The following is a 14,029-nucleotide window of genomic DNA, read 5'->3' on the forward strand; positions in this document are numbered from 1 at the left end:
ATGTTCTGAGTAAGACACCGAACTGATTGATTGATTGATTGATTGAATTGAATGAATGAATGAGTGAATGAATATAGCATACAAAGTTCAAGTTGGAGGAAAGGAAAAGGGTGGAACTACTTGGAAACTTAACTGAATGTTAGCAAACAAAACATTTAGGTGTTAGAAAACAAAACATTTCAGCAAGAGAAAATCCAAATTATTTTATTTTGTATTTTATTTTCTCATATACAGAGTATACGAAAAATCACTCCCTTATAAATTGTGTCATGTAATTTACATAACAAATTATCTATTGAGTCTGACTTTGTAATTACACCTAAATGGACATACATACACATAAAGACACACTGCATATCTGGAATTCTAATCTGGAATTCTAATCTGGAATTCTAATCTGGAATTCTAATGTTTATATTCTCCCCTTCCTCTGAATACATCAGGTTCACGCTATTTGTTCCCGAAACTTTGAGCATTAGATTAGAAGTATTTGAATCAGTGATGGGATTCAAATAATTTAACAGCCGGTTCTCTGCCCTAATGATTTCTTTCAACAACTCAGGATAAAGGGGGGGGGATTTAAAGCTAAAAAGAGGAGTTTTTTCTGACATTTTTGTTTATAGGTTTGAATAAAATTGAAAGGCTTCTGGCAGAACTTTCTCAATAGGTCACATAGTTAGAGTCAGATAGAGTCAACAAAAACAGGAAAACCTCAATGTCACTTTTGGGCTTGTTGTGTCTGGACATAGTTGGAGTGGAAATGTCTATATTAACCTGTACAGATGGGACTTTATGTTTTCTTGTTTTCTTACTTAACTTTCCCCATGAGGTGACTTCTATTGTTGAGATCTGGCCTCAGCAATATAACGTAGCATTTGGGGAGAAAGATACAACTCAGCAGACCAGTCGCAGAGGCCAAGATGGAGAAGATCTCCACGGCCACCATGGACTTTCCTCTGGTGCTCAGATAGGTGGGGAGGAAGAAGATCCAAACGCTGCAGAAGACCAGCATGCTGAAAGTAATGAACTTGGCTTCGTTAAAGCTGTCAGGCAGCTTCCTGGCCAGAAAAGCCACTATGAAACTAATGAGACTCAGAAAACTCATGTAGCCCAGCACAGCATAAAACATGGTGATTGAACCTTCATTGCATTCCATCACGATTTCTCCCTTCACAGAATGAAAGTCCAAATTAGTAAATGGGGGGGAGATTGCCAGCCAGGAGGCACAAAGAGCTGTTTGCACAAGGGGACAAGCCAGGGCTATGATCATTTGCTTCCCCAAGAATTTTCTTGCCCTGTTTCCTGGCTGAGTAGCCATGAAGGCCAGCACGACAGTAAGAGTTTTTGCCAACACAGATGAAATGGCAGTGGAGAAAACGATGCCAAAAGTGGTTTGTCGGAGGAGACAGGTGAGGTTCCTTGGCTGTCCGATGAAGAGGAAGGAGCAGAGGAAGCAGAGGAGGAGAGAGACCAAGAGGATGTAGGTGAGATCGCGAATGTTGGCCTTGATGATGGGGGTGTTGCGGTGTTTGATGAAGGCTGCCAACACGAAGATTGTGATCAAAGAGAAGACAAGAGCTAGAGAAACTAAAACAAAGCCAAGTGTATCCTCATAGGAGAGAAAGTTCATGGTCTTGGGAATGCACAGGATGTGGTTCTTGTTCGGGTGTTGGTCTTCTGGGCAGGGGATACACCGAGCTGCATCTAGCATACATTAATCAGATAACCAGGATTTATTTTTGAGGTGAGTCATTTTCCCAATAAATGGGGTGGAATGTCCTATGTTCCCCATCTCTTTAGTTCTGCTGTGCGTAATGCAGAAAGATCCTGTTCTGACCCAACCCTATTACCAGCAAGAGAATCTCAAACAGACGCAGCATCTGAAACCTTCACGGCTTTCATCTACAAATAAACTTCTTTGTAGATAAAAGATGGCTTGCAGCCAATTAGTCCAACCAGAAAAGCCTTGACAGAATTTTTTAGATAAGCCAGAGTCTCTACACACAATTCTGGGTCCTTAGAGCATTTTTGCCTTCTGCAAAGGCAAAAACCTTTTGAAACTAGGCTTATAGTCCCTGGAGGGAGGGAACATTACGTTGCATCCTTACTCCCGAGTTGCCTGTGCTGCTCCAGCTGTTCTCTTCTACAAATCATCCTGTGCTCACGTGCACTTGGCACAGGCTCCTTGGGAACCTCCTCATCACTGCTGCCAGTCCCCACAATCCCTGAAGGCAGCAATCCACTCCCTGATGGTCCCAGCCCCTCATCCGAGTCCTCGGTTTCCTCCACCGTTCGCACCTGCTGCTGGCTAATCACAACAGATCCAATGGAATCAATCTTGGAAGAAGTCATAGCATTTACTAACCTCTCAAGGAGACTTAATTAATTAATTGGTTTTATTTTATTTATCACATTTTGGAATGCCCATCTCTCACATTGAGGGACTCTGGGCAGTGTACAATAAAATATTAAAACATACACAAATAGTATATAAAAGTTTAAAAAATAATAATATCAGCCATGGAAGCTGTCAGCCAACATGACTTCTTTAATAAATTCTTACTTGGATGGACTTTGAATGCTGAATGGAATTGGGGAGTTTCTTTTGAACACTGACAAATAAGAGGCAAGAATGATGTCTGTCTGTCTGTCTGTCTGTCTGTCTGTCTGTCTATCTATCTATCTATCTATCTATCTATCTATCTATCTATCTATCTATCTAATTATCTATCTATCTATCTACCATCTCTCTCTCTCTTTTGTCTATTACAATATCTATTGCTGTCTGTCTATATTATATCTATCTACCTATCTACCTACCTACCTATCTACCTAACTTATCTATCTATGTAGCATCTCTGTCTCTCCTGTCTATTACAATATCTGTCTACCACTGTCTGTCTATATTCTATCTATCTATCTATCTATCTATCTATCTATCTATCTATCTATCTATCTATCTATCCATCTATCTACCTACCTATCTATCTCAAGAGCTCTGGTGGTACAGTGGTTAGAATGCAGTATTGCAGGCTAACTCTGCTGACTGCCAGCAGTTCGAGTCTTACAGGCTGAAGGTTGACTCAGCCTTCCATCCTTCTGGGGTCAGTAAAATAAGGACCCAGATTGTTGCGGGCAAGATGCTGACTCTGCAAACCACTTAGAGAAGGCTGTAAAGCACTATGAAGCAGTATACAAGTCTAAGTGCTATTGTTGTTGCTATTGCTAAGTCTACAAGATAAGGAAAATAGCAGAGAAGGCTCTCCTCCTGCAATCATAATTGTTCAACTGACAGGGTCCCTAACATACACCTGACTAGGTGGGACAGTCTGATGTTTTGCGATTAAGATGATTCCATAAGGAGCTTGACCTCATGTCATGTAGTGCTTGAAAGGTCATAACCAACACCTTGAATTGGAACTGAAAGCAAACTGATATCCAGTACAACTCATGCAACCAAGGTGTTATTACATGTGCTGTTCTTTTCAGCACTCAAATTTGCTTGCGTGGCCACCTTTTGTACCAGCTGAAGCTTCTAGATACTTTTCAAGTATAGTCTCACATGGAGGCCAATTGGGAGATGATCAGGGCATGAGTGACAGAGCAGAAAAATTGGAGGAGAATATTGGAAAAGAAGGGTTATCAGCAGGGTGGGCTTCAAAAATTTCAGCAATTGGTTCTCTGCTCAGTTGCTGGGTGGGCATGGCCATGATGGGTGTGGTCTAGTCGGCCTCCTGCACCATGGCAGGAAGCCCACCATGGCAGGAAATCCACCATCGCAGGAAGTCCTCATGCACCATGGCAGGAAGCCCACCATGGCGGGAAGTCCTCCTGCACCATGGCGGGAAGTCCATGACCTGTATGAAGCCGATTCTGAGACACGTAATTCATTATTCATGGCAGAAATTCTGGTAGCTTAGTTACATTCTTTGCAAGATAAGAATGGGATGCACTTTTGGTTTTAAACTGCTGCACTGCTCTTTCAAATTTCTCTCCCCGCCCCTTTGTTCATGGAAACTCTAAAACAGGCATAGAAATGTTTTATGAGTTGACACTAGTGCAACCCCCTGCCAATCAGGAGACCCTACACTATTTCTGACAGATGGCAGTCCAGTCTCTTCTTGAAAGCTTCCACTAATGAAGCTCCCTTCCAACTCTGTTATTCTGTTATTCCTTCATTCAAGAAGATCATGATTTCTGCCAGGAGAGAATCCTCCTAATCTTCCTTTGTTTTTAAATTTGCAAAACTTGTCATAAATGCAGCACTAAGAACACAAGCTAAAGCTCATCTTTCCTGCTGCCCTAAAAGACTGGAAAAATCCATCCCATAATCCTGAAAAGCTGCTGCTAATAACTTAAAGAAGGATGCATTCAATGGACTACTCTTAAAAGTTCTGAATTGTTTTCATGTCGATTTGCTCAACTGATTTGCCACCTCATATTCTCTCTCACTCCTCCCCAGGCAGCCATGCCAGACCTCTTCACTCCTGCTTAAGAGTCTCCTTGGGCAACTTGCCTGTTTGATTAGAAATGGTCCCTTCTGGGCAAGAAATACATTTGTAGCAACAAGATTGTTTCCTGTCTGCAACTGTTTTGGCTTGTCCTGGAACGCAGTGCTTCACACAACGGGAAAAAGGCTTATTCTGAAAGGAGAAAGATTAGGAGAGGTTAAGGGGTAACTATCTATTAAATTGGAAGATGAATAAGTGAAAAAGACAATGATAGCATGGGCAAAAATTTTTGGTTACACACGCTAGAACTAGATGAATGGCAGAAGTTGTGGGATAGGAATTATACATTTACAATGTCAACCGCATACAAAGAAAACTTATATAAGATGTTTTATAGATGGCAAGGCTGGCAAAGATGTTTAAAGACAAATCAGCTAAATGTTGGAAATGCCATCAGATACCAGGGTCATATTATCCTATGTGGTGGACAAGGGTAGAGGCAAAAAAAAATATTGGACAAAAATACAAATGTGGTTGGAAAATATGATAATGCAGCATATCGATTTAAAACTAGAAATATTTTTGTTGGGGATGTTGCACGAAACTTACAGTAAAGGGAATGCATATTTAATTATACATGTATTAACTTCCACTAGAATTGTATTTGCACAACACTGGAAAAGAGATAAGATCCCTACAGATGAGAAAGTGATTAGGAAAATATTAGAATATGCAAAAATGAACATATTAACGCTTGCTATAAAAGAGAAAGAACAAACTGAATATTAGTGTATATGACATGGGAGCTATTTTATGGATGGCTGGAGAATAAAAACCGAAGTTAGAAATAAATGGAGATTAGTGAAATAAAGAATATATGTTAAGATAGAGATGTAAACATATGGTGATTCTTATATGTCATTGTTAAGATACCATACCTAATATAATATTATATTTTCATTAGAAGATATGTTAAGAGAGAGAAATGAATAGCATTATAATGCAGATTATTAATATTGTAAGATTAGAAAATTATTATGAATATTGTATTGAATATTGTAATAATATTGTAAATGTTGATTGTAAAAGCACAGAAACATTTGTACCCAGATGACACACTGTTTAATGGAAGATGACAAGTTCAAGTTTAAAAAAACACCTTATTTTTTAAAAAAGGAGAGGTTGAGGGGAAGACATTGCAAACATTCAGCTTGGTTTCAGGGTCTGCATAAAAGGAGCCCCTCCTCTTCCCTTCGTGCAATAGTATTTTACAGATACAGATTAACAGAGATGTAAGGGACCTTGTAGGTCATCTAGTCCAACCGCACCCTACCCAAACAGGAGACCCTACACCATTTCTGCCAATTGGCAGTCACAACAGCCTGATCCTTCCTCTCAACTTTCCTGAAAACAACATCTATTCCCCATGTCAGCATTCCAGCAAACTTCCAAAAACTCCAACACAGACATCTTCTCAAAAGTTTATTTTGGATAGTAACTGGCACAACTGTGGAATCCCGAATCTGAAAGTTCTGGGCTTCCTTGCAATAAGTAGAAACTACAAATCCATCCCCTGCATTCATCATTGCATCACTATCCAGCCCAACTTAAGACTTCCCCTCGCTTATGCACAAAATAACATGACCTTGAATTGGAAAAAGCATGTTATTATGTCTAATTACATACACTCCAAGAAATTCCCCCCTCCCACTTTCTCAGGCTCAAAATGTGGCAGCATGAGAGCATCTGGTCTCGATATGGCTTCCAAAGCTGACCTGGCTGGCCCACACAATGGCATTGGGGTTGATGCTGAAACTTTCAGCTGAAGGAGCCTCCGGACTGACCCATCTGACTTTCTGTCGAAGGATTGATGTATTTGCAAAGACGATCCAGTTGAGGATGTCAAATCCTGCGTATTTCATCCCAGTTTCTGAAAAGGACACTTCTTCCCCAGCGGTGTTGTTGAAAAGGATGTTTCTTAAGAAGGCGTACATCTAGAATTGCAAAACAATCCAACCAACAACCAAAATGTCCATGAAAGTGAAAAGACTTTATATAAAAGATATTTAAAATTGTGATATGCATAATACATGTTTTTCTCCTATCCCAGAGATAAAACCCAAATAACGTTGGCTGGTGATGACCAGAAGACATGCCTATGGATATTGTCAGTCATCCAGAGCTGAAGAAGCTTCTTGGATGAGAAGCGAAATGTCTTCAAAGAAAAACAAGGAAGTCCAGTTGCCTCTTGAAAAAGCATTTTTGGGATACTGGAAGACATGCTCTCTCTCTCTCTCTCTTTTTTGTAGTGGCCCCTGCTCAATAGAACACCCTCCCTTTAGAAATTAGAATGATCCCAACCCTGTTACTCTTTCATAATGTCCTGGAACCCTGACTATGTCACCCCATTTTCTGACTGTATTGCTAACTGGCTAAATACCTTACTCCCATGTCTATTTAATCTTGATGTTTTTTCATGTTTTTCATATTTTAAAATGTTTTTTGTATTTTTAATTGTAATGTATTTTTTTGAATTGTATGCCACTCCGTTATCTACTGAGATGGGTGGAGAAAGAAAGAAAGAATGAATGAATGAATGAAAGAAAGAAAGAAAGAAAGAAAGAAAGAAAGAAAGAAAGAAAGAAAGAAAGAAAGAAAGTCAAAAAGAAAGAAAAAAGAAAGAAAAAATGAAGGAGGAAAGGAGGGAAAAAAGAGACAAAGAGAAAAAGAAAGAAAAAGAAAGAAAGAAAGAAGAGAAAGAGAGCAAGTTAGAGAGAAAGAGAAAGAAAGAAGAAGAAAAAAGGAAGGATGGAGGGAAAGAAAAAAGAGAGAAAGAAAGAAGAAAAAGAGAGAAAGAAAGAAGAAAGAGGAAGAAAGAAAGAAAGAAGAAGAAAAAGAGAGAAAGAAAGAAAGAAAGAGAGAAAGAAAGAAAGAAAGGAGGGATGAAGCAAGGAAAGAAAGAAGGAAGGAAGAGAGAAAGAAAGAAAGAATATAATGTGGATTGAACTATCAAAATACAGCAATGGGAATTTCAATGGAAAACTCAAACAGATCTACAGCAACTGGAATGATTAAGGAAAAACAGTGTAGGAATTATTCTTCTTTTTCCAGTTATGAATGTTGAAATAGAAATGAACATTTAAAAAAAAAATCAAAATTTGTATGAGATTTAAATAAAGGGGAAAAGTAGCCATTGAGGAAAAGAAAAGGTAATGGAGATCCCAGGCAAAAGTACATGAATCTTAAAGCTGTTTAAGAAGAGCTGAAGAGTTACCTGCCAGGGCTTCACAGACAGGTGAAGATGTAGCTTCTTTCTACCCCTCTTCAATGCCTGTTGTGACTCCAACATATATGCAGCGTGTAATGCGTGTGCCACAGAATGGGCAGCGTTGTAGATGCTGTAGCTGAAACCGGTCATCTTTCCATCAAAGATGGAGGCTGGAAGGGTGTTCAGGTTCTCCTCCCCAGTGCAAACCCTCCGGCCATTAGGTGAGGCCAGGCCTGCCTTCAATATTTCACAGTCAAATACAACTTCCCACCAACTGGGGAGAAAGACATCTCCATGGGGTTCATGTGGATTCAGAGCCGATAGATAATCCTTGAATCCTGGCACCGGGTTTGTGTGGACTGTCAAAGACAAAGCACCATGGAGAGATTTTAGTTTCCCCCATTCGTAGTGATAGCCAATAGCTGCAAATTCCCATTGGGTGGTCAGGATCCAGACCTTCCCAGAAGTAGCTTGGTTCACTTCTTCATAATGGGAGAGGGTTATTATTAGACTCTGCAGTGACGTTGCATCCCCTGAGATAATCACAACCTGAGCGTTACTGTTCAAAATGGCCCAAAGCACATTTAATTGTTTTCCTTGCAAGTCGTTGAATATTGAGATTCGGAACGCGATGTATTCTACAAAATGTATGCAAATATCATTCTGGGCAAGGGTGGTGGTCAACATTTGGAGAAAATGTTCAATGTTCTCTGAGGTTGGAACAACAATCCCAATCCAGTTCCACTGGAAATACAAAAGGAGCTGGACAATGGCTGCATTCTGTAGGTGATATTGGGGATCGATCTGGTAGAAGGTGGGGAACTGGATCTTATCACTCAAAACAGGGTCACAGAAGCGATAACCTAGCTGAGGGTGGAGATAGAGAGAAAAAAGAAGCTAATCAAGGAAAATGGTACCTGTATTTTTTGTTATTAAGTGTTGTGGCCTGTTGGCCACCATCCCCTCCAGCCACTGAATTGGAGGAGGAGGAGGAGGAGGTGTGGGAGTCAGGGTCAGCATCAAGGCAACCTGAGAGCTCTGAGGAGCAAGAAGGAACAGAGCTGCCAGAGAGAAAGACAGAGGCGGAGCCCTGACCATCCATCAGCCTGCAGATGGAGAGTCAACAGCCCCAAAGTATGGAGGTGGCTGATGAGGAAGAAGAGGAACAGCTGGATGCAGTGCCTGATGCACGGATGCACAGAAGACAAAAGAGAGGAGAGCAGGAGAAATCTATGGGCTGGTCCTTGGGATGGAAAAGCCACTTCTGCTAGCAAAGCTCCTCCCTAGCTCTGGGGATAAAAGGCAGGGGGCAGAGATGAAGAGATGTGGCAGATAACTATTCATCTCCCTGTTGGACAGACTTGTTAAACTGTGGTGAGAGAGATACATTTTGCCAGGGCTTTTGGTGCTCCTAATAAAGAAATCATTGCTTCAGAGGGTTTGTCATGTTTGGGAATCTGGATCAGAATGTTAAACTCATCTAGCATCTAGACCCCCTCATGCCCACAACTTTGTATCTTCATGAGATGTTTTCTATCGGTCACAGAATTGGCTCTGTAAGTTGTCAGCAGGAACCACACAAGGCAGAACTTACTTCCTTACATCTGCATTCGCCCTTCCATCATATTACATGTCCAAGTACCTGAGAAACCTTGAAATTGCCAAATAGGTGGCCATCTGGTATGAGATTCTGGAGCTGAGACCCCCAAGGACAGAAAGAAGATTATCCTGTGTGTCACACTGAATGATATGAGAGGGAATGATCAAATTGGTTGCAAGGAAAAGGATATACAATTGTGCATCAAGTATTCTGAAAAGGGAAAGAAGTGATTTATAGGGAAAATCCCTGTACCTTGAAACTTTGAAGCCTATAGTTCTGTGAAGAATGATAATATTTTGATTCACGGAATGGTTCATTGATCCTGGAAGGTCTATATTTGAAATATGCCCTACCTGTCAGATCAGAAATGCTCCCCTCTGAACAAGGGGTACATAGGTAGCAGCAAACCTGCTTGCCCTCTGGGACACTTCTTCTCTCTCCTGCCTCACACCTCTTCATGCCACTCCTGGCAAAGGGCACCTTCTAGAAGAGATAAAGGCTTGAGATTACTTAACCAATGAACATGCTTCATATTCTGTGTCCATCTTCAGGAGATGATTCACCAGGGTCTATCAAAACACCACACACCCACATCCACACACCCACACCCACAGACACACAGACACACCCACAGACACAGATAGACACACAGACACACAGACAACACAGACACAGACACAGACACAGACACAGACACAGACACAGACACAGACAGACAGACAGACAGACACACACACAGAGAGAGACACACACAAACATATATATATGAAGAAACAGACATCCTGCAATCTCCAGAACTTAAAATTACATTTATTGTACTTACTAAATTTTCGTCAGCCTCTGCTGACATCATCAGAATATTAAGCTACCATTACAGAGATCTCTGGCAGTAATGGTAATGGTAGTTTAATACTCTGACAATGTCAGGAGAGAGAGAGAGAGAGAGAGAGAGAGATGGAAGGGACCTTGGAGGTCTTCTAGTCCAACCCCCTGCCTAGGCAGAAAACCCTACACCTTTTGAAACAAATGGTTATCCAACATCTTCTTAAAAACTTCCAGTGTTGGAGCATTCACAAATTCTGGAGGCAAGTTGTTCCACTGATTAATTGATCTAACTGTCAGAAAATTTCTCCTTTGTTCTAAGTTGCTTCTCTCCTTGATTAATTTCGACCCATTGCTTCTTGTCCTGCCTTCAGGTAATCTCACTTCTGCTTGTTCATGGTGGGGCAGGGGACTACCATGGAGCTGTCCCATGTGCCCTGCACTGGCCTATCTCAGGGCCCACACAGCCAGGCCATCCTTGCCCCAACACCTGTGTCCCCTTGTGGCCACTGCACCATATCTCCGCTCAGCCTCCTGATCCATTGTGGCTGTGAGCAAACAGAAGAACTGGGCCGGCAGCCATATAGGGTCCTGCTGCACATGGCCGCAAGACAGGTGTTGGGGCAAGGATGGCCTGGTTGCAGGGGCCCTGAGGTAATCAGGTGGAAGGCACATAGGACAGCTCCATGTTCTGTTTTCTAAATGTGAACTTGGCACAAGTAAGATCTTAAGCATTTTGCATTCAAAACAGTTTTTTCTGCCCCAAGTTATGCTGTCATTGTTAGGAATGTAAGTCACCTAACAGTTATTTGGGTTGGAAATATATAAACCAGGATAGACATTTTAATACTGTATCCTTAAGAAAATGCAAAAACTGTAATTGGGTGTGGGTTCTCAAACGGTCATAAGATGGAGCCAGAAACCTGGGTTGTTTAGTCTCAGAAGAAGTGAGTGAGTCTCAGTGAGTGTGTGAGTCTCTGTTTCCTTCTGTTGGAGAGTATTGCCGTTCTTCCTAAATGACTGTTACTGATCGTTGATGTAAGTCTGTTACTGAACTGTTTTTTGATACTGGACTTTGATATTTGGATTATCCCTGAACTGAACATTGACTGCTTTACCTGTGAATGACTTGGAATGCTTGTCTTGGACTTCGCTTAAATGTTTATCGGAAGTAAAACCTACATTTACTGTACGGTGTTTCTGTGTGCTGTGTGTGTGTCTTCACTACTCTCACTACGTCTCCCTGTATGTGCTCTTTCTCCTAACGGGGAATTACCTCAATAATCATGTTTCCTGATTCAAGAGTTCTGTTTTCCAGTTAGGACATTCTGCATCTCCAGGAGAGAATGAATCTTCCATCTCACCTTTATAGGCCAGACAATTGCATCAGAGCGAATGGTGACATCCTGGCCTGCGGGAGCCCCAGGATTTATTTCCCCAACTTTCAGAAGGACAACTGATTCATTGGGAAGGCGAGCCCAATTCAGAAGTTCATAACGAGCAGATCCCAGTCCTTTTTCTGAGAAGGAGACTTCTTCTCCAGCACTGTTATTGAACTGGACGCTCATCAGATAAGGAAGAAGCTGAAACAAAAGTGACCTTCATGAATTGGAGTAATTGGCTGAAAGCTAGAGATAAGGCATCATGACTTCTATCATTTTTACTATTTATTTTTATTTTTGCCATCATTTTATCTTTATACTCTATATAAATGACCTTTGCGATCACCTTATAAGCAACTGCGTCCTCTTTGTGGATTATGTAAAACTATTCAACACCACCGACAATGCTACTGCTCTTCAAAGTGACCTTGATTATGTATCTGAATGGTCAAACAATTGGCAACTCCAAATCTTGACCAACAAATGCTCTGTCCTACACATTGGTAAAAAGAATCAGTATACCAAATACAAGCTAAGCGGAATGACCTCGTTGATGACCTCACTCTGTCAAGGACCTAGGATGACTCATATCTAATGACCTAAGCACCACAGCTCACTGTAACAGCATTGCCAAAAAGGCATTAAGAGTTGTAAATCATATCTTACAAAGCTTCTCCTCTGGAAATATAGAATTGCTAACTAGGGCATACAAAACCTTTGCTAGACCAATACTCCAATACAGCTCATATGTCTGGAATCCACATTGTATATCAGACATTAATACAATTGAGCGAGTCCAGAAGTGTTTCATGAGAAGAGATACTACACTCCTCTGCTCGCAACAGAATACCCTATATCACCAGACTTGAAATTTTGGGCTTGGACAATCTTGAACTACACCACCTACAGTTGGACTTAAGCGTAGTACACAAAATTATCTGCTACAATGTCCTACCAGTCAATGACTACTTCAGCTTCAACTGCAACAATACAAGACCACACAACAGATACAAGCTCAATGTTAACCACTCCAAACTTGATTGCAGAAAGTACGACTTCAGCAACAGAATCGTCAATGCCTGGAATGCACTATCTGACTCTATTGTTACATCCTCTAACCCCACTGCTTTAACCTCAAACTATCCACTATTGATCTCACCCCATTCCTAACAGTCTGTAAGGGGTGTGCATATTGTCCCCATTTATTCATACCTACTTGACATTTCCCGCATTGGCCGAGAGCTCAAAAACAGAGACGGCTCTGTGGCCCCACGCTTGTGCAGGGTCATTTGCAAAAATGAAGCAAGCAAACGTAAATTCATTTACACTATAAATTCACTCGCCAAAACCAACACCAACCATAAGAACCTCTGTTGTCGCCCTGACCTAACCATACAGCAACGTGCCCGCTCCCGTGTACTCCGCACCGAACTCAAAAAACGTCTAGACAATGGAGAGAAGGACCTGTACATTGACTACCATGCTGACTGTATCAAAAGTAAGCCACACAACCCGCAACTCAGCTTTAACCCTCAACCACAACCCTACCTCAACCGTCCCACCATCACCCAAGACTAGGCATGCACGCCCCTAACTACCTCAATTCCAACTACTGCTGGCCTTAAATGCAAACTACTCAATGCAAGAAGCCTCGTGAATAAAATACCTGAATTTTTCCTCCTACTAAATATGGCTAAATTCGACATTATATTTGTCTGTGAAACATGGCTCAATGCATCTCTCCCTGACTCCATTACCACAGTAAGAGACTATCATGTTTACCGATCAGATCGTGAAATTCGTAGAGGAGGTGGTGTTGCTATCTTCTATAAAAAGTCCTTACATCTAAAAAATATCCAAGTTACCCAGGAGCTTGCTCTTCCTGAGACCATCATCTGTGAACTATCCCTAAAAATCACAATTCGATTCTTACTATGTTACAGACCACCTGATTATGACATCGAACATGTAAACAAGCTAAATACATTACTAACATGGGCTGCATCCTGCCCATACCCCTTTATCTTTCTTGGCGATTTCAATCTACCTCACATTGACTGGACCCTAAATGATTATACAACTGAAATCACACACACAACCTTCTACAATGCTATTACAAATCTGGGACTGGAACAACTAGTAACCAACAACACTAGACTAAACAACTGCCTCGATCTCATCTTCTGCAATAGTTTGAATTTAATTTACGGAATACAAACTAAAGAACCCTTTTCCAGCAGTGACCACAATATGATTGACTTTTCTCTCAACATACGCCCACACAAAAATCACCACAATGATGTAATCCCCAATTGTAACTTCAAAAAAGGCAACTATGATCTTATAGACAACGATCTCTCATCCCTGGATTGGCAATCTCTATTCACTGGATGCAATACTGTTGAAGACCATTACAACATATTTTTACTTGAAGTCAAAAGAGTCATCAAACTATATGTACCAACAACAACTCCCAAAACAAAACAAAAAGCAGATTACCCATAAC

General features: G+C 41.1%; 2 protein-coding genes across 2 annotated transcripts; both read right to left on the bottom strand.

The window, feature by feature from the left end:
- Positions 1 to 808: 808 nt before the first annotated feature.
- On the bottom strand, positions 809 to 1,711 carry LOC148133634 (vomeronasal type-2 receptor 26-like). The gene has a single exon (XM_087967912.1). The coding sequence runs from the start codon at positions 1,709 to 1,711 to the stop codon at positions 809 to 811; it is 903 nt and encodes a 300-aa protein (XP_087824038.1).
- A 4,461-nt stretch (positions 1,712 to 6,172) lies between these two features.
- Positions 6,173 to 11,709, bottom strand: LOC148133635 (extracellular calcium-sensing receptor-like). Its single transcript, XM_087967982.1, has 4 exons — positions 11,506 to 11,709; positions 9,728 to 9,802; positions 7,726 to 8,586; positions 6,173 to 6,445 (listed from the first exon to the last, which is right to left on the bottom strand). The coding sequence occupies exons 1-4, from the start codon at positions 11,707 to 11,709 to the stop codon at positions 6,173 to 6,175; spliced, it is 1,413 nt and encodes a 470-aa protein (XP_087824108.1).
- Positions 11,710 to 14,029: the final 2,320 nt, after the last annotated feature.

Source organism: Notechis scutatus, chromosome 1 (genome assembly GCF_049901735.1).
Source record: "Notechis scutatus isolate UNSWTSFEM ecotype Mainland chromosome 1, rNotScu1.2, whole genome shotgun sequence".
In the NCBI taxonomy this organism is placed as follows: Eukaryota; Metazoa; Chordata; class Lepidosauria; order Squamata; family Elapidae; genus Notechis; species Notechis scutatus.

What these genes read in the sequence shown, in the direction of transcription:
- LOC148133635 (XM_087967982.1), bottom strand. Translation starts at nt 11,709, where the DNA reads ATGAGCGTCCAGTTCAATAACAGTGCTGGAGAAGAAGTCTCCTTCTCA. An exon ending in GTGTCCCAGAGGGCAAGCAG is followed by an intron (nt 8,587 to 9,727) that starts GTTTGCTGCTAC and finishes CTCCACCCTCAG; the next exon opens with CTAGGTTATCGCTTCTGTGA. An exon ending in TGTCTGTGAAGCCCTGGCAG is followed by an intron (nt 6,446 to 7,725) that starts GTAACTCTTCAG and finishes TTGCAATTCTAG; the next exon opens with ATGTACGCCTTCTTAAGAAA.
- LOC148133634 (XM_087967912.1), bottom strand. Translation starts at nt 1,711, where the DNA reads ATGCTAGATGCAGCTCGGTGTATCCCCTGCCCAGAAGACCAACACCCG.